The 21332-nt window shown below is 36.9% G+C and overlaps 1 protein-coding gene across 3 annotated transcripts in view; it reads right to left on the reverse strand.

Annotated features, from left to right (window-relative positions):
- Positions 1–211: 211 nt before the first annotated feature.
- RAB18 (RAB18, member RAS oncogene family) overlaps positions 212–21332 on the reverse strand; it is a 32990-nt gene continuing 11869 nt past the window's right edge. Inside the window, exons 3-7 of one of the 3 annotated variants that reach the window (XM_007470912.1) lie at positions 11114–11175; positions 7073–7145; positions 5632–5750; positions 5492–5558; positions 212–2155 (exon numbers count right to left, since the gene is read on the reverse strand). In XM_007470912.1, coding sequence (XP_007470974.1) covers positions 1980–2155; positions 5492–5558; positions 5632–5750; positions 7073–7145; positions 11114–11175 — 497 coding nt within the window. In that variant the 3' untranslated portion in view covers positions 212–1979. The remainder of the gene's footprint in view (positions 2156–5491; positions 5559–5631; positions 5751–7072; positions 7146–11113; positions 11176–21332) is intronic. The other 2 variants (XM_007470913.1, XM_007470914.1) reach the window with 2 other exon arrangements.

The following is a 21332-nucleotide window of genomic DNA, read 5'->3' on the forward strand; positions in this document are numbered from 1 at the left end:
ACTACTACAAATGACTGAGAAACGGAAGAACTGACAAAATCCTGTTAAGTGACTAATTTTAGATATTACTACTACGTCACTTAGAAAACCTACACTATGAAACAAGAAGCTTGCAACAAAATAGTGACAATGTGAATAACACTGTATTCAGGACTTCCTCAGCTGATGAGAGTAATAGGGAAATGTATAATACTTCCTGCACAAATGCATCTAGGGAAAGCAGCCTATATTTATTTAAACACTATAAAGGTTACAATATAAATCAAACAAAATTAGTTGTTAAAAGTTAAGTGACTCATATGTATCCAAATTCTGACCAAGTCAAGACAATCCAATGCACAGAAAGAGTATTATATAGTTCAAGGAGCAAAAAGCAATAAACAGAAGTGTCAATACAGAAACTACATAAATATACAAATCTACAGTTCTAATGTAACAACAAATCGTTAAGTACATGTGTTAGCTATCTTTCTCCAACATTAAAGTAGTATATGTTTCATATTTAGTAAAAACATACATAATGCAGAAAACCTTTAATCAAATGTAGTCTAACAAGTGTGAACCACGTAGAATGTAAGGTTTTCTTATGTGAAGATGTACATTTCAGCCCATTATCACACATATTGCAAAGGTGACCCACAAAAATGTTTATCATTTGCACCTGTATACAGAGAACAAACTGCCCAGAAATTAATATTTCTTATTAATCTTACTGAGGGGTATTAGAGTACCTGCCTGAAAGGACAAATTACTTATCTGGAGGCTTAAAATAGCAGAGATCAATGTAAATTAAATATATGAGTGAAAAAATATACAGTGTACAACAGCAAGAGGTTAGAAAACTGAATACTGTGGAAAAGATTTATTAGTCTGTACAAGTTGGTTTTGATAAAGTATTGGCTACTTGTTACAGTAAATTACCAAGATTTTCATTGCAACAGTATTTTCCCACACACATCAACATCTGGAAGCAATACGCCTTCCTCAAATTATAATTTAGTGTGTTTTCCCCCAACCCTCAAAACACAGAAGTAGGCTTTTGAGTATCAACTAGCCATTTATGGAAGTCATAAGATACAGATATTCATTAACATTACACAAGCTACAACTGAAGTGCTTGCACAAACACCACCAACATTTATGGGAAAAGGTGTTGTTTCTAAAGGTGGTAAAAGTACTACATGAGTTATGTAAACACACCATTCCTGTCCTTCTGAAAAGAAAATGGGGGGAAACCTTATTGCTATCCTGTCAAACACCACATAAGCAAAAATGCTGCACAAAGGGTCATGAATCCCATGTACATATCACAGAATTAAAACTCCAGTTAAGCAACTGAGCTACTCTTGAACTAAATTAAAAGTAAGACCAAACTTCTTTAACATATCGATGCTATTTTAGAAGCATCATCAGAACAAACAGAGATTTAATTATAAATTGGCCTGGACTACATCCTGTAAAGAGAATTTTGCTTAGTACTAAAAGAGAATCCATCCACAAACATCCTAGAAAAGTTACGGAATCATATGCTCTTTGTTATTTCTGAAGGGAAATTTGCCAGGTTTGATGATACCTGTATATCTCCCAGGGGTCCTAGGAGTTCTACATACCAATTAATTCAGTAATTGATGAGTATTTAAATGAAAAGGACACCAGAAATAGACCTTGTATCAACATACACTAGATAAGTGGATTTTTAAAAAAATCACATGATGAATGTAAATCATAAAATCAAATGTACTTATAAAGGTACACCTATTTTATGTTACATAAAAAACTGCAGATTGCAAACTGTGCATGCTTACCATAATGTTTTACCTGGAAAAGTCGATAAGTGGGATTTCTTGCAAATATTTACTGCCATGATACAAAACAAATATGTGCAAACTGCAAGGACCCTAAAATAGCAGTTAAAGAGTTTATATACAGAAAGATGACATTATCTGATCAAATATGCAAGAGATGGAGTTCCCCAGAGTTTATAACACAGAACAGTAACCACCACAGGGCCCTCCTCCTTGCCCTTCTTCCCTGTGTGTCAGTTTGACTCCTTTATTCTGGTTCTCACTTTCCCACAGTCCAGGCGTCTGAATGATCTTTTCAACAAGTTCCTCAAAAGCACACTGTACGCCATCACAGGTTTTTGCACTTGCCTCTGAAATTCAAGGAAAAATGTCAGAGTATATTCTCTTCTGATCATATTTCTACGTTTTTCTGGAAAACTATTACCGCAGAAGTATCAGCTGATGATATATAAAAAGCCAAATCTCTCCCCACAGGTTTAAGATTAGCGAATTTCCTGCAACTCTCAAAGTTGAGCTATTTAAATTCTATCCAGAAGACTAGTGGTATATAAGCCCAAGATTTTGTGATAGAGTTGTAAATTTTAAAGCCCTACTCAAATACTACGCCAAAGTTCTTTCCTTAATTTTTTTAGTTCTTAAAATTAGCCCCTGAAGCAGGTATCATTCCCATTTCAGAATACGAAAATCTAGGCTCTAAGTTAAACAATCTGGTTGCTCTGTGCCTGTGACCCAGCAGCCATAGGTGGTTGGATAAATGACATACAACCATGAACAGTAGTCCCATTTTAAATTTATGTTCATGAGACGCATGTGGGCACTTAGCCCTGCTCCCCAATCCTGTATTTCCCCAGTGACTACCTTTTTGTCCAGTCTGAGATGACTATTTATTCCGTCATCTTAAAGCTCCTCTACCTCAGCTGATGATCTAGCTCTATATTGAGAAAAACAGAAACAACCTGGCAAGAATTACTGATCATCCCACTAACAGGGTTACCAGCCCACCCACATCTGTATCCTTAGGCTTTGCCTTCACTCCTGTTACAACAGGTGAACCATCCCGGCTGCTGTCCGAGCCCCCGCTTTGTCTAGTTCCCGGGATCCCATCCCTTCTCATTCACTGAAAAATCATGTGCCCTCTCTACTGGATTATATCAGTCAGCTTCAAACCCACCAAAATTATTGTCCGTCTCATTAAACACCCACCCGCCCAACCAACCAACCTGCCCTCCAGCCCACACCTCCTCCAGTAGCCACCTAGTTTCTCTACTCTCTCAAAACTGTCACAAAGAGTTGTCCATATAAGTTGTTTCCACTTTATCTCAAAATTTTCTTCAAACTACTCTTCTTAGACTTTTGTTCCCACCACTCCATGGAAACTATTCTTTTCAAGACTACCAAAGCCTCTGCTTTGTCAAATCCAATGTCCTTTTCTCATTTGACCCCTTGCAGAATTTGATGCGGCCGACCGCCTTCTTCCTTTAAACACTTGGTTCACGTGGCCTGCAGGACACTGAACACCCCTGGCACCTCCTCTCTCACTGGCATATGTTTCGCAGCCTTACTTGCTGGCACCTCCTCTCTCACTGGCGTATCTTTCGCAGCCTTACTTGCTGGCACCTCCTCTCTCACTGGCGTATGTTTCGCAGCCTTATTTGCTGGCACCTCCTCTCTCACTGGCGTATCTTTCGCAGCCTTACTTGCTGGCACCTCCTCTCTCACTGGCGTATCTTTCGCAGCCTTACTTGCTGGCACCTCCTCTTTCTGCTGACTTCTGATTGCTGGAGTGCTCCAGCGTTCAATCGTCAGCCCTTTTCTATCCAGTTTTTCCTGTAGTGATTGCTCCAATCCCATGACTTTAAATGCCACCTAAATGCCAGTGACCACGATGTCCACTGGTTGTCTGAAAGACAGGTCTTACGTCTAAGCAGAACTCTTGGTTCCCTGTTCCTCTGCCTAAACCTGTTCTCTTCTCAGACTTCCACATCTCAGTTACGGCACCACCATTCACCCAGCTGCTCATGCCAGAGATCTGAACTTATCCTGACTGCTCTCTTCCCTTATCCTCCACACCCAACCTATGTGCTGTCAGCACTACCCTCAAAGCGTCTCCTGGATCTGCCGACTTCCCACCAGCCATGACTGCCACCACAGTCAGCGCCACCAGCACCCCTCATCTAGGCCACTGTAAGAGAATAACCAGCCTCTTGCTTCTGCTTCTCATGGGCCATTTGCCACACAAATGAGTCTCTTTAAAAGACTTTCAAATCACAGCACTACTCCCTTGCTTTCCACCTTGCTTAGAATAAAATTCACTTCTTTACCATATCCTAGGAGGTCCAACATGACCTTTTAAGATCTCTTGTCCCATCATCACCACCCTTTCCTCCAGCACACACTCTGCTCCAGCCCACAGCTTTCTTCCTGTTGCTCAGACACACTAAGCTGGTTCCTACCTCAGGAAATACTTGTTATTCTCTCAGCCTGAGATGCTCTCCGTCTTGATCTTCATACCACGAATTCTTGCTCAAACGGCACTCTCTCAAAGAACTTTTCCTTATTACCTCCCACCCTGGTCATTCCCTCTCCCCTTACTATGTTTTATTTCCTGCATAGCACTACTTACTTATACAAGTCTGTTTCCCTGCCTGGAATGTAAACTCCCTGAGGACAGGAAGTTGGACCATTTTGTTCACTGTTGTATCCTCAGTGTTCAATAAATATTAATTGAACAAACTAACATATAGAAATGAAAGACACCTAGCAAGTAAGCAGTAGAGATACTACTCAATCCCTTTCTAAAATTCCCTATACCTTCCACTTATACCACCCCACTTCTCTTTATATGTGATGTTCTCCCATTTCCATTTCCTGATTCCTACTGGGTTCTAATACAGAAGAATAGCTAAAACAGTAATTCCTAAGGCTGGCTTCACATCAGAATCAACTAGGGTGTTTCTTATAAACTGCCTTCGAGGCTCTGTTTCAGACCTGTGATAAGTAAGGCCCAGAGAGTATAATTTTTAAAAGCTCCCAACTGGTAGAGCCAGTCCACTATGCCAGACAAGGGGTCAACAAACGTCTTCTTGTAAGTGGCTAGAGAGAAAGTATTTTAGGCTTTGACGCCATACTGCCTCCACTGTAATGACAACTCTGCCATGAAGCACAAAGGCAGCCACAGACAGCAACGCAGATGAGCGGGCAGTGTGTTCCCATACAAACAGTGGGGCCACATCTGGCCCGTGTTGTATTTGCCAACACTTGCTCTACCGTGCTTCTCACATATTAACGTGCATACGGATCACATGAACATCTTTCTCAAATGCAGATTCTAATTCAGAAAAACTGGGCCAGGGTCTGAAATGAAGCATTTCTAACAAGCTCTCAGGTGGTGCCACTGCTGCCAGCACATGAACCAGCAGGTGCGACTGCAGGGCTGGGTTCCTGGCTTTCCTGAAGGAGAGGAATGGTGTGACTGTGTTCTGTAAGGCTTCACATGATGTGAGATCCTATTGTTTTTCACAGAAAGAAAAATAAGGAACCTGGTTCTACAGTTGGTTAGTTTTATAGCACAAGACAACCATGAGCTATATACACACATTTTATGGTTCATAAAGAGAACAGTGTAACAGAAACTCCATTTAAAAACTCTTCATTAATAATGAAAAGATAAAGATTCACACACCTACCTATAAATAACATGGAATGCTTCCGTGCAAACTTCAGGCCTTCATTTCTATCAACTTCACGATTTTCCTAAAAGATAAATCAAAGATTAAGAAAAGCTACCAAAATACAGAACCAAGCTGCCAAGTGTCTGACTTCTCACCTTATCAATTTTATTTCCAACTAGCATGTTTACTATGTCATTTCTCGTGCAGTATGTTTCCAACTCATTTAACCAATTATCCAGTTTAACAAAGGTGTCTCTTCTTGTGACATCATAAACTGAAATAAAAAGAATAATTTATTAAATAAATATCAAAAGTAAGAAACAATGACATTACATTTCTGATATGTACTAGGAACTGACATTACTATACAGACAAGTCTGTTTTTTAAGCCTTCAATGCTTAAAAATCAGTGCCTACTGATCCAGATGGAAGAAACAAGTGTATTTTTTAAAAAAATATATGCATTTACATACATAATTCAAAGTTATTTACGTATGTTGTGAGAGAAATGAAATTATATCCTATGTGATAACTGAAAATTAAGCAAAACAACAGCTGTGTCTCCATTTATAACAATAAAAAAAGTCTGTCTGAAAACCAAAAGGTGTTTAGATTCAAATCTGTGGCAAAATACCAAAAAATTTTACATAAATTTCAGCATCTATGACCCTGTTATTTTATTTCTCACAAGGACCAGAATTTGAAAATTTGAAAAAAATATGTAAAGTTAGTGGGTGGAAACCTGATCGTCTTCCTGTTTTCACTTTCATCTCACATCACTCTGCATTTTACTAAATAAAGAGCTTATTAATTTAAAGTGTTTTCTAAACTTAGGAGATGCTGAACCAAAACTATGAGAGTCACTGTCAAGTTAACAGAAATGAAATCAAAGTCTCACAAGTCCTGATCTATAAAAAGAGATTTCTCCCTACAATTGATCAATATTCATTTTAAACAGTTTCTCAGGAATATTAAGAACAAGCACTTTTCAATAAATTATATTGAAAATCCACACTTGGCTTTTAAGTTCCGTGTGATTATAAATCAACAGTACTAAGTGCTTTGTGCTATTTTTCAAGACTAATAAAACAGATTCCGCTAAGCAACCAACACTCGCCGCCTTTTATAATCTGGCAGTAAATATTCGTAAGCTGCTGACTGAAGACTGGTTTCTGGTAATACTCTAAGACAGACCAATGACAGGAGGACTGGTCCTCAATTATGTCCTCAGCAACACGCGCTTTTAAACCAGATAAATTATAGGGGTGTTTTATTTTAGGTAAGCGATTTTTAGGTTGTACTTTAAAAAATGTTTTCTATGTATTTTCTTTCAGGAAAATGCATAAATCCAAACCACTCCTTAGTACATGTTTCTGATCTTTATTTTTAAATTGCTAGACAAAGGGCTGAAACAAAATTTTAAAAGTTTAAATATTCATTAATATTACATGAAGTTAATATAACTTCAAGTCACATAAAAGTAGCCCTAAAGAAAAATGAAACAAAAACTTATTGACCTTCACAAACAAGGAAAATTAGAAATTCCCCAGTAATAAAACAATATTTTTTAAACGGTATATTAAAGTAAAACCTTACCTAATATAACACCCTGTGCACCTCTATAATAGCTGGGAGTTAATGTTCTGAACCTTTCTTGACCAGCAGTATCCTAAAAGTGGCAATCAATTATTATTAAACAAAAGTATAAATAAAAACCTTCAACATACTAACTTAAGAGCAGAAAGTTGAACAGCATTATTAAAATATCAAGCTCATTTAAAACTTAAAATTTAAGTAAGACATGTTGTTTTTTACTGACAAATGTAACATAAAAACTAACAAATACTGCCTCATCTCTAGAAAAAATGTAACAAAGTATAGGTTTTCTACAATTTTGAATTTAAGATTTTTATCACACATGAAACCCATTTCATTGAAGGCCATGGTTCTCAACTCCGGTGGCACAATAAAATTTCCTGGGAAATGAAAAATACAGACGCCTTGCTTGAACCCATGAAGATTCTGACTTAACGAGGGTATGACAGAAGTTTTAATACTCTTCCCACCAGGTGATTCTGACACAGAATCAAGGTTGAGAACCAGTGATTTAAAGAGAATTACAGGGGTGTTTTATTTTAAGTAGGCAATTTTTAGGTTGTACTTTTAAAAATGTTTTCTATGTATTTTCTTTCAGGAAAATGCATTAAAACCAAACCACTCCTTATTACATTTCTGACTCATATTAGGGGTCATGAATATAAGACGTACACAAGCTAGGAAATGTAAATTTCACAAGGAAGGGACCACATCTGCTCAATCACCAGTTTAACCCCAGAGCCCAGAGAAATTCCTGCCACAGAATAGTTGCTCAACTTTTGTTGAAAAAAGGAGTAAACTAATTAACAAGTCTCTTCTTCTGGGCCTGGTTCCTTCTGTCTTCTTTCTACCATCCTCGGACTGTGGCTCAAATCTACCTAAGATTAAGCAAAGCAGCAGTTGCTAAACTGCTGCCTCAGCCCACCACCTGTTTCATTATATGTTTTTATTAAATAAAGTTTCCCTGGAACAGAGCCAGGCCCATTCACTTATGTACTGCTGTACGGCCCACCTTGGGGTTGAAGTAAATATTTTCCAGTCTTTTAAGAAAAAGTTTGCAGTCTGCTAATGTAAAATAACCTGAAGAAAAGTAAAGACGTATATCAAATGTTAACAACTGCCAGTCCCATGGTTGTAAGAGTGAGTTTAGCTACGGGGCAAGCAGAAGCTCAGATGGATCAGAATTTATAATGACTATAAAATTTTTATGTTTAAATAGTCAGAAGTTAGATCTTTGCTTGCCTTCAAAACAGGAATTTGCAGTAAGTAATAACATCTTTGTAAGATAAAGGAAGCAGAGCTTATTGTATGTGGTTTTATTTTCTGATGGGAGAAGAGAGGATTATTAAAGACAGAAACGGACAAAGCTGGAAAGGATCTAGAAAGGCTAAATGACAGAATGTGGGGAGTAGAAGTGAGGGAAGGATGTAGAGAAGAACCACCTCAGAGGTGGGTGCCAAGTAGGTCATGATGTGTGTGCCGCACTTTCGGGGGCACAGGAGGCAGGGCTGGGCCTGACTATTCTATTTGAATAATCCTAGAAGGAGCATCCAAGTGGGAGAGGAGCCGATTTTATTTACATGAAGTAGATTCATATATTTCTAATCCTGAGTGAGAAGGCCTTCCTAAATATGACATGACACTCAGGTGCATGAAGAAAATAACTGATTTAATCATGTAAATACTGAACCCTTGGTATGGCAAGAACACCCCTCCCCAACACCATGCTCTCTCCCCGCCCCCCCCCCACTCATCCTCAACAAGATTTGAAAGTAAATGACAAACTAGGGGAAAAAATCTGCAGTATATGACATATTACACACACACACAAGAACATTAATGTATACTCCTCTTTTTTTTTTTTTTTCTTTTTTTTTTTTTTTTCTTTTTGCGCGCTAGGGAAGCCCAACTCCTCTTAAATAAGATTTTAAAGACAAATGACAGAGTGGAAAAAATGTGGCATATGACAAAAAGCTAGTATTTTTATTATATAAAGACTTTAATCATGAAAAAGATGAAAGCTAATATAAAAAGGGCAAAGCATATAAGAAAATTCATTAAAATATAATCAATAAATATGTAAGAAAAAATCTCACTAATCAAAAGAAATGCAAATATAAGTGAAAAATTATTACTCAGAAAGGCAAAAATGAGAAAGATTAACAATATATAGTACAGAAGACCTTCTTCCTATACCCCAATGTTAAGTCTTCATATTCTTTGAGACAATAATTCAGCTTCTAAGTATACACTGTAAAGTAACTGGACAAGTACACACAGATGTAAAAATTAGTATGCTCATCACAGCACTTCTGATCTTTGTGAAAAACTATTAACGGTGTAAATATCTTAAGATGGTCATTTAAACTGATGTACTTCTATATTTATTGACGCAGAATAATGTACACAGTGTGTTGGGGGGAGGGTGACAAGCAGGTGAATCCTTTCTTTCAGAAAGTTGCATATACAACACGTGTAACAATGTGCATGTGTCTGACATATTTTATAGGATGTTCACTAAAATGCAGACATTGGTTAAAGATGAACTTTCTTCTCTATTAATTTCATACCATTTTGATTATCCTTTTTAGAATGAAACTATATTATCCTTGCAGTCAGGAGAAGCCTCTCTTACTTAAAAAATATTTATAAGCCTATGATAAAGATGTCACTTCAGTAACACCTGCCAACCTTTTTACTGAGCAGGAACTAGAAACTAAATTAAAAACAAACAAACAAAAAACCTCTTGTATGAAAGTAAGATCTCACAGCAACCATCAAGCCTCAGATCCTATTCTAAATTGTATATGTCACAGCAGGAGCAACGGCAGAAGAGGTAATAAATCAAACAAGAAAAACATGGAAAATCAGGCTCCACTTCAGTTCGGAAAGAAGGGAGCATTCTTAAACTTCAATATATATTTTACTGTGGTCTAGTCCAACATTTTCCAAATTGTTTCTTGTTAGACATTACTGTACTGATTGATATTAAACATATTTTGGGGAAGGGACAAACAGGCTACCAATCATATAAAGCATTGTATCTTAGAAAAAAATTGACCAAAAAAACATAAGACACACAGTCATTTGGAATAAAATGTGTGTGAGAAATAGTGTGCCATTCAGAGAATGCCATTAACATGAATGAGATCATACAATGCATGAACACTTGCTGTTTCAATCTGTAATTGACACCCACCCAGCCAGCATTTACTACTTAGCCACCGAAATATGACTCAATTTGATGACTGCAGACCAGTCCTAATATTATTATCATGTTATAAAAATATACTTAGATACTTAACTATAGCATATGTGGGAATTAGCTTATGAGTATATTTTTATAAATTTTATATGTAATATATTCAATATATAAGCAATCATACTTAGATGGAGAGACAGAGATAGGAAGGAAGGAAGGAGAGGCAGAAAGAGAAGCAGACAGACGCAGACTGAGTAACCTGGACGTTCCGGCAGCTAGTGCTACCTTATTCAGCACTACCAGGAAGAGGTCTAATTAGCAGAGAATGCGGATCAGAACCATTCATTGGGTTAACAGGCAAATGAAAAGACGCTAGTAAGTAAACACTCGGTGTCAGTATTAAAAAAAAATCCAAAGTTGGAAAGCTCAAATTTTATATTTACACTAACAAACATGAAAAATCATTTTTTCTATCACTTCATTCCCTTCTCCCCAACAACTGCCTTTAGCATTAGTTCAGAGTAGGTTGTCTTTTTAAAACTTTAAAGAAACACATTCAATAACAATGATTCTCTCTGGCAGACGATGATTTTTTTAATACTCTGTTTTCAAATATTCTGAAGGGATTATATATTTTAAAAATCTGAGTAAGTAAAACAAGTCTCTGCCTGATTACAGAATTATAACTATTTATGTCTATCCTTTAATGAACATCAAATCTCCCAAGTTATTAAACACACATTGCTCATTCACCTCTAGAACACTACACACATCAATTTCTGCTTCTTCAAAAAGTACAAGTTTAATATTTACACAGAATACATTTTAAAAATTCTTACCCATATTGCAAGTTTAGCCTTATTTCCATCCACTGAAATTGTTTTCACCTTAAAGTCAACACCTTGGAAAAATGAAAATTTTGATAAGAATTCCAGTAAAACATACATTTTAAATCAGTTACCAAGAAAATGAAGAAACAGAAAAGCCACTTTATTAAATGCCCAAATTCACATCCGAATTCTTAGTTATGGATGTGAAGATAAAAGAAAAAGTGTCACTAAAGTTTAGCAGCTTAGAATTTAATCGAGAAAAATGAAAACCAAATGCTTGTAAAATTTATTCACCTACCTGTACTTCTTGAAAAAGCAAACGTTTTATTGAAAAAAATGAAAGTGTAAGGGGTAAGGTGGTGATCGACCCTGCACATTAAAAGCCAAGAGCTAGAGTTCACCGTACTGATGTAGAGAAGATCTCTGGCTGACTGTGCGTCGGGGCACTTTCCCAGGGCCCCCTAAGCTATTATTAGGAGCGTTGTCCACAGCTGGCCAACACCCTAAGTCAGATTCTGGCTGTGGGCAGCTTGGAAGACTGGTAAAATTATAAAAGGGCCCCTCTTTTCTTGCCTTAAGAATTCTTTGTTTTTATCCTAAAAAACTATTCATTTTATATAACCTTATCAATAATCACTTGCTACTGCACAATTGCAAAAAGAGAATTTACACACAAAAAATGTTCATGCCCAATCCTTTAAGAATCTTCATAAGTTAAAGAGGAGTGCTCGAAGTGCAGTGAAATCTGTATGTACTGATTTATATGAAGAGAAGACAAGTTCCGTAAGAAGTCATACTGGGCTCTACTACAGCAGCCCCCAAAACCTCTCCCTGCCCTGGAAAAGGACTTGACACATGCCATCTGGCTTAAATGAACAGTAACTGCCCACATGTCTTAAAAGAGTATCAAAAATAATGTGCAGTCTATCCCACTGGCCAGAGGGAAAACATTAACTCAAGACACTTGGAAAGAAACTTTCAAAAGATTTTAGCTTATCACAATTCATTCAAAACAGCCACAACTAAGATGATATATGTAAATGCTCAAATACTAAATGCTTCCTAGAACACCTGTCACCAATATGGAAATATATTAGTAATTCTTGGATGATTTCTGATAATCCATTACACACACAAATTAGGTAATAAAAATGCATTTCAAAACATGCATTACACCAGGTCTTTCTGCATGCCAAAGATTAAAAAAAAATAGTTTGGTGTCTTGGGCTAAGGTGATAAAGAAGTTAATAAAGTCATTCCTAGAATGTCAGGCAACCACAAGTTAAGGGACAGTGCCAATTGCACAGTCCAAGGAAAACCTAAGTGTAGTTTCTTTGAGGCAAAACAAACAAAAAATTCTATATATTAAGTAATCTTGTATTCACCAGGTCTAGATAAAGAAATCTGCCACACCATTTTTATAAAAAATATGAAATTATTTACATTTTACTCATATAGCTTAAAAAAAAGACACCCAAACTTGAGAAAATGTGGATGGAAGAAATGGTTCTAACTTGGTAGAGATACTAAATGAAGGCCACTGGTAGACATCGCAAAGAGACGGCCTGTCACACATGCTCCACAGTTAAATTCTCAAGGTTCTCCAGAGAAGATAGAAAGAACTTTTCTATTCTTACACACCTAAGACAAATCTGCTCAAGGGCAGACTGCTACCAGCTAGTCTACCCAGGAAAAGAAACTCAATGTTCCCAGAATGTTTGTGTTCTCCTTCCCTCCCCCAATATCCTCTTTCTCTTTTATAATTTCCTGCATATATTTCTTGGCAGTCTAATGACTTTCTCTGTCATACGTATAATTTGCATATCAATAACTGTCTCCAAGTTACTCTTCTGACATGTTAGATTTGAAAGCTACAGATAACACCCTCAGGAAACACTGCCCCTGGAGTCCTACCATCAAAGTCAAGAGACAGGCAACCTGAAAGGGTACCTCTCCTGGACACAGGACCTTCAGTTCTCATTCATCCTCCCTTGGTTCCTCTGGTGGATCTCATGTGCAGACATTGATCTCTTTAGCTCTTAGATGCTCAGACTGCTCCTTCACCAAGTCTGGGTCTTCTGTTTTGCAAGTGGCTGTTAATTTGCCTTATTGGTGGCAGCAGTGGGAATATTTCTGATAAATTTTATTTTGCCAACTTCTCACTACATTTGATTAAACTATCTTTTCAGCCTCCTCATGTGGATGACAAACAAGGAGCTCATAATAGAAGCAGACTGTTTAGGAAAAAACACTCCTGTGTTTCTCCTCTACAACACTGAACACTTCTGTGACCCAATACATAGGGTTTTTCCCACAACTACCAATTCTTTGACTTTCCAGGGACACCAGCTGGGTGTCCCACAATTCAATTCAGTTCTGACATGATCTACCTGAAGTTAAAAGATAGATCCCACAGGGTAAGGGCGAAGTCCCACAAGACTGCCACACCCCCATTTCAGAGTCCAATCTCAAGTCCACATTGTTACCTGTGCTTCTGATCAACGGGCTATAAATCAGAGGTTCCCATAAGCCCTCCTCAATTAGATTAATTTGATATAGTAGCTCAAAGAACTCAAGAAAACAGTTTACTTACTTACTTACTAGATTTTCATTTTATTATAAAAGGATACAACCCAGGAACAGCCAGCGGGAAGAGATCTGGGCACAGGGCAAGGTATGGGGAAGGGACACAGTTTTCATGCCCTCTCCAAGCATGCCATCCTTCCAGTACCTCCACATGTTCACCAACACAGAGCTCTCTGAACCTGTGGGGTTTTTTTATGGAGGCTGGACTGATTAAATCATTTGCCTTTGGTGATTAAACAAAACCTCCAGCCTCTCTCCGCACCCTGGAAGTGAGGGAGGTAAGATAGGGCTGAAAAGTTCCAACCCTCTAATTATTGGGCTGGCCAGAAAGTTTGTTTGGGTTTTCCATAGCATCTTACAGAAAAACCTGAACGAACTTTTGGGCCAACCCAATACATGGTTGGTTCTCCTGGCAACCAGCCTCTATGCTTAGGGGCTTTCTAGAAGTCACATCATTAACATAAACTGAGGTGTAGTTGAAAAAGGCTTGTTATGAAAATACAAAAGACATGCTGGGAATTCCCTGGCCGTCCAGTGGTTAGGACTCGGTGCTTTCACTGCCGGGGGCCAAGTTCATTCAGTCCCCGGTCGGGGAACTAAGATCCCATAAGCCATGTGGTGCAGCCAAAAAAGAAAAAAAAAAAAAGAAAAGAAAAACAAAAGACATCTTTAATGATTCTTATCACTTAAGAAAATCCAAGGGTTTTCGGAGTTCAGTGCTAGGAACCAAACGTATATTTCTTATCATAAATTACAAAATCACAGAAGAACTGTCACTTCAGCTTTTCTCTAGTTGTTCATTTGGGCTTGCATTTTTAATACAATATTCAATTCTGTTCCTCTGCAGGAATCTTTTTATAGGCACACGCCTATTTTATGAAGGTTAAGTTAGTTAAAACTAGATAATATAACCAATAAAGCCTTTGAAACAAGCAATAAGTGAGACATGAAAATTTACCAAAGATAATATCAACTACACTGTAAAGAAATACCAATGAATGGGAAACCAGAACATATCAATGGAATCATCTGCCTTATCAAAAGAAAAACAAGCAATCAAGAGAAACTGACTCAGAACTAGCAAAGATGTTAAAACTAGCAAAGAAGGATATTAAAAACACATAACTGTACACCACACAGGTTCAGAAAGTTAAGCTGACGTGAGAGAGGTTTTAAAAACCCATATCAAACATCTAGAGATGAAAATGACAATGTCTGAGATTAAAAAAAAAATACACAGGATGGGATTAACAGCAGATTAGACAATGCAGAAGAAAACACAAGTGAATACATAAGAAAAACCTGTAACTAACATCATACTCATTGGTGAAGAACTGAAAGCTTTTCCCCACAGATCAGAACAAGATAAGGATGCATACTCTTACCACTTCTATTCTCAGAGTACTGGAAGTCCTAGCCAGAGCAATTAGGCAAGAAAAGGAAATAAAAGGCATCCATATTGGGAAGGAAGAAGTAAAATTATCTCTGTTCACAGACAACATTTCTTATATGTAGAAAATCCTAATGATTATATTCCATACACATACAAAAATATTGTTAGAACTAATAAGTGAATTCAGCAAAGTTGCAGGACATAAAATCAACATGCAAAACTCAGTTGCATTTCTATACCCTAGTAATGAACAATCCAAAAAGAAAAATTTTAAATATCATTTCATTTACAATAGCATCAAAAAGAATAAAATACTTTTAAAATAGATGACGATGATCATAATAATAATAGTATTCAGGAATAAACTTAACCAAGGAGCTTTAATATTTATACACTGAAAACTACAAAACACTGCTGAAAGAAATTAAAGAAGACACAAATAAGTGGAAAGACATGCTGTGTTCATGAGTTGGAAGGCTTAATATTGTGAAGATGACAGTACTACCCAAAGCTATCTACAGATCCAACACAATCCAATAAAAAGTCTAATAGCTTTTTTTTGCAGAATGGAAAACCTGACACTCAAATTCGTATAGAATTACAAGAGGCTCTAAATAACAAAACAATATTGAAAAAAAAGAATAGTTGGAGGACTCAAACTTCAAAACTTACTACAAAACTACAATAATTAAAACAATGGTACTAGCATTAACTACAGACATTTAAACCAGTGGAATAAATAGAGAACCCAGAAATAAACCCTCACATATATAGCCAACTGATTTTCAACAAGGAAGCCAAGACCATTCAATAGGTAAAGGCCAGTCCTTTCAACAAATGATGCTCAGAAAACTAGATATCCAGATGCAAAAGAATGAAGTTGGACCCTAACCTTACACCATATACAAAAGTTAGCCCAAAATGGATCAAAGATGTAAATGTAAAAACTAAATCTTAAAAACTCTTAGAAGAAAGGATAGGAAAAATTTTTCATGACATAGGATTTGGCAAAGATTTTTTGGATATAACACCAAGAGCACAGGCAACAGAAGAAAAATAAACTGGACTTTATCAAAATTAAAAACTTATATGCATCAAAGGGCAATGTCAAGGGAGTGGGAAAAAACCTCACAAAATGGGGAAAAAAATATTTGCAAGCCAGTTATCTGATAAGGGATTAGTATTTGGAATATATGAAGAATGCGTATAACTTAACAACAGAAAGCCTTATTCAAAAATGGGGAAAAGGATTTGAATAGACACTTCTCCACATAATATACACAAATGGCCAACAAGCACCGGAAAAGATGCTCAACATCATTATCCATTAGGGAAACGCAAATCAAAACCACAATGAGACACTACTTCATATCCATTAAAATAGCTATAATTAAAGAAAAAAGTGAAAAATAACAAGTGTTAACAAGGACATTAAGAAATTAGAATGCTTGTGCATTGCTGGTAGGAGTGTAAAATGGCACAGTCACTGTGAAAAATAGTTTGGCAGTTCCTCGAAAAACTAAAAATAGAATTACCATATAATGTAGCAATTCCACTCAGGTACATACCCAAAAGAAATGACAACAGGAACTCAAACAAATAATTGTTCAACAACGTTCACAGCAGTATTATTCACAAAAGGCAAAAGGTGGAAGCAACTCAAGTGTCCATGGACAGATGAATGGATAAACAAAATGTGGTAGGTACATATAACGGAACATTATTAGCCATAAAATGGAATGAAATTCCAATACATACAGCTATAAAATGGAATGAAATTCTGATATATGCTACAACATGGATGAACCTTAAACACATTATGCTAAGTGAAATAAGCAAATTACAAAAGGACAAATATTGTATAAGTCTCCTAATACGAGGTATCTATAGAAGAGGCAAATTCATAGAGATGGAAGGTAGGACAAGTTACCGGGGACTGAGAGGAAATGTGGGGGAGGGAGTTATTGCTTAACTGGTGGAGTTCCTGTTTGAGGTTATGAAAAAGTTCTGGAAATGGAGAGTATTGATGGTTGAAAAACAATGTGAACATAGTGCCACTGAATCATTCACTTAAAAATGGTTAAAATGGGAAATTTTATCTTATATATAGTTTCACAATAAAAAATAGATAACTGGAGAATCCTATATCTATGAAAGAATTTAAATCTGTGGATAAAACCTTTCCATGAAAAAACTCCAGGCCCCAAATGAATTCTACTGAACATTTAAATAATAATCCATTACAAACAAACTCTTGCAGGAAACTGAAGAGGAATGAGTACTTCCTTAGTCAGTCTATGAGTTCTACAGTACCATGATACCAAAACCAGACAAAGACACTATAATTAAAGAAAACTACAGATTAATATCCCTCATGAACATAGATGAAAATCCTAAACAAAATTTTACCATAAGTCATCCAAATAGGTGTGAAAGAACAGTACAGCACAACCAAGTAACGTTATTTCAGAAATGAAAGGTTGACATAACACGGGGAGAAAAAAAATCAATGTGGATTTTACTATTTTAAACCAAAAAAGAAACTTCGTATGAACATCTCAACAAATGTGGAAAAGGAATTTAACAAAATCCAACATGCATTCCTAATGAAACCTCTCAGCAAAGCAGAAACAGAAGGAAACTTCCTCAACCTGATAAACAGCATCTATGAAAAGATACAACTAACAGCACACTCAGTGGTAGAGACTGAATGTCTTCCCCTTAATATCAGGAACAAAAGAAGGATATCAGCTCTCATCACAACACTGCACTGGAGATCTTCAGCCAAGGCAATAAAACAAGAAATAAAAGGCATCCAGATTGGAAAGGAAGAATGTAGAAACCCAATGGAATCTATGGGATTAAAAAAGCACCTAGAACGAATAAGCAAGTTTAGCAAGGTTGGAGGACACTAAATAAACATTAAAAAAAATCAACAGTATTTCTATATAATAGTAATGAAAAGAAACAATATTTTTTAAAAATTTACTACCATTGTACATAAAAACCTATAAAATACTTAGGGCTAAATCTCACAAAAGATGTGAAAGGTATGTATGTAACCACTCTGAGGCATTTTACCTGCACCTAAAGGTCTCAGGTGTTTTTGCTGCAGCACCTACAGCGCTGTGACCTCAGGAGACCCCAGAAGCCAGGAAATAGGGTCAGGCCTGGGCCTCTGGGGTGGGAGCACTGAGTTCAGGATGCTGGACCACCAGAGAATTCCTGTGCCCAGGGAATATTAATCAGTGTGTGCTGTCTCAGAGATGTCCAGCTCGACCCCAAGACCCAGCTCCACCCAACTGCCTACAGGCTCCAGTGCTGGAACACCTCAGACCAAACAACTGGAAAGACAGGAACACAGCCCCCCCCACCCATCAGCAGACGGCTGTCTAAAGTCATACTGAGCCCACAGCCACCTCTAAACACACCCTCTTGACATGGCCCTGCCCACCAGAGGGACAAGACCCAGCTCCACCCACCAGTGGACAGGCACCAGTCCCTCCCACCAGGAAGCCTGCACAAGCCCCATGACCAGCCTCACCCATCAGGGGCAGACACCAAAAGCAAGCAGAGCTACGATCCTGAAGCTTGCAGAACGGAGACCACAAACACAGAAAGTCAGACAAAATGAGGTGGCAGAGAAATACGTTTCAAAGGAACAATATAAAAACCCGAAGGACTATTAAATGAAGTGGAGATAGGCAATCTACCTGAAGAAGAATTTAGAGTAACAATAATAAAGATGATCCAAGATCACAGAAAAAGAATGGAGGCACAGACCAAGAAGATATAAGAAATGTTTAACAAAGAGCTAGAAGATTTAAAGAACAAACAGAGATGAACCATACAATAACTGAAATGAAAAATACATTAGAAGGAATCCATAGCAGAAAAAATGAGGCAGAAGAACAACAAGAGAACTGGAAGATAAAGTAGTGGAAATCACTGCTGTGGAACATAAAAAAGAAAAAAGAATGAAAAGAAATGAGGACAGTCTTAGAGACCTCTGGGACAACATTAAACCCACCAACATTTGCATTATAGGGGTCCCAGAAGGAGAAGAGAGAGAAAGGGCCTGAGAAAATATTTGAAGAGATTATAGCTGAAAATTTCCCTATCATGAGAAAGGAAACACTCAAGTCCAGGAAGCACAGAGAGTCCCATACAAGATAAACCCAAGGAGGAACTTGCTGAGACACATATTAATCAAACTAACAAAAATTAAACAGAAAGAAAAAAATTAAAGGCAACAAGGGAAAAGCAAGAATTAATATATAAAAGAATCCCCATAAGGTTATCAGCTGATTTTTCAGCAGAAACTCTGCAGGCCAGAAGGGAGTGGCATGATATACTTAAAGTGATGAAAGGGAAAAAACCTACAACCAAGAATACTCTACTGAGCAAGGCTCTTGTTCAGATTTGATGGAGAAATCAAAAGCTTTACAGACAAGCAAAAGGTCAGAGAATTCAGCACCACAAAACGAGCTTTACAAAAAATTCTAAAGGAACTTCTCTAGGCAGAAAAGAAAAGGCCATAACTAGAAACAAGAAAATTATGACTGGGAAAGCTCACCAGTATGGAGGTTCCTTAAAAAACTAAAAATAGAACTACCACATGATCCAGCAGTCCCACTCCTGGGCATATATCTGGAGAAAACCATAATTTGAAAAGATACATGCACCCCAATGTTCACTTCAGCACTATTTACAATAGCCAAGACATGGAAGCAACCTAAATGTCCACCAACAGCAGAACAGATAAAGAAGATGTAGTAGATATATACAATGGAATATTACTTGGCCATAAAAAAAACAAAATAATGCCATCTGCAGCAACATGGATGGACCTAGAGATTATCATACTAAGTGAAGTAAGTCAAACAGAGAAAGACGAATATCATATCACTCATATGTGAAATCTCATTTTTAAAAAATGATACAAATGAATTTATCTACAAAACAGAAACAGACTTACAGATTTCAAAAACAAACTTATGGTTACCAATGGGGAAACATAGAGTGGGGAAGGATGAATTAGGAGCTTGGAGTTAACATATACACACTACTATATATAAAATAGATAACCAACAAGGACCTACTGTATAGCACAGGGAACTCTACTCAATATTCTGTAATAACCTACATGGGAAAAGAATTTGAAAAAGAATGAATATAAGTATATGTATAACTGAATCATTATGCTATATACCTGAAACTAACACAACATTGTAAATCAAATATACTCCAATAAAATTTTTTTAAAAAAAGAACATTATAAGTGAAAATTAAAAAAAAAAATGAGCCATACACCTAGTGTAAAATACAAAAATATAAAACTTCTAGAGGAAAATGCGGGAGAAAATCATTGCAATCATCTGTTGAGCACAAGATATAACACAAATCATCATCCATAAAAGAAAAAATTTGGTAAGTTAGATTTCATCACAATAAACAACTTCTGATTTTAGAAATAACCTGTTTAGAGAATGACAAGAGGAGCCACAGACTAAGAAAAACACATTTACAAAGCATATTTCATCTAATAATGGACTTAAATGCAGAATATATAAAGAACTCAAAGCTCAACAATAAGAAAAAACCCAATTAAAAACTGAACAAGACTTGGACACTTCACACACACACACAAAATATATACATATGGATAGCAAATAAGAACTTTAAAAGATGCTCAACATCATAAGTCATTAGAGAATGCAAAGTAAATCACAATGAGATTACCAATACACACCTATTAGAATGATTACGATGTAAAAGTCTGACCATACTAAGTATAATGGATGGGGCTACAGAAGAACAGGAAAGGGGCTTCCCTGGTGGCACAGTGGTTGAGAGTCTACCTGCCGACGCAGGGAACACGGGTTCGTGCCCCGGTATGGGAAGATCCCACATGCCGCGGAGCGGCCGGGCCCGTGAGCCATGGCCGCTGAGCCTGCGCGTCCGGAGCCTGTGCTCCGCAACGGAAGAGGCCACAACAGTGAGAGGCCCGCGTATCGCAAAAAAAATTAAAAAAACAAAAAAAAAATATACTGCTAGTGGGAATGTAAAATGACACAACCACTTTATAAAAAGATGGACAGACTGTTTTCCAAAGTTAAATATGCATTTACCATATGATCCAGCAATTCCATTATTGGGTAATTACTCTGGAGAAATAAAAATTAATTTTCATGTAAAATCCTGTACTTAAAATGTTTTTAACAGGTCTATTTATTATCACCAAAAACT

Source organism: Lipotes vexillifer, unplaced genomic scaffold, assembly GCF_000442215.2.
Source record: "Lipotes vexillifer unplaced genomic scaffold, Lipotes_vexillifer_v1.1 scaffold439, whole genome shotgun sequence".
NCBI classification, from domain to species: Eukaryota; Metazoa; Chordata; class Mammalia; order Artiodactyla; family Lipotidae; genus Lipotes; species Lipotes vexillifer.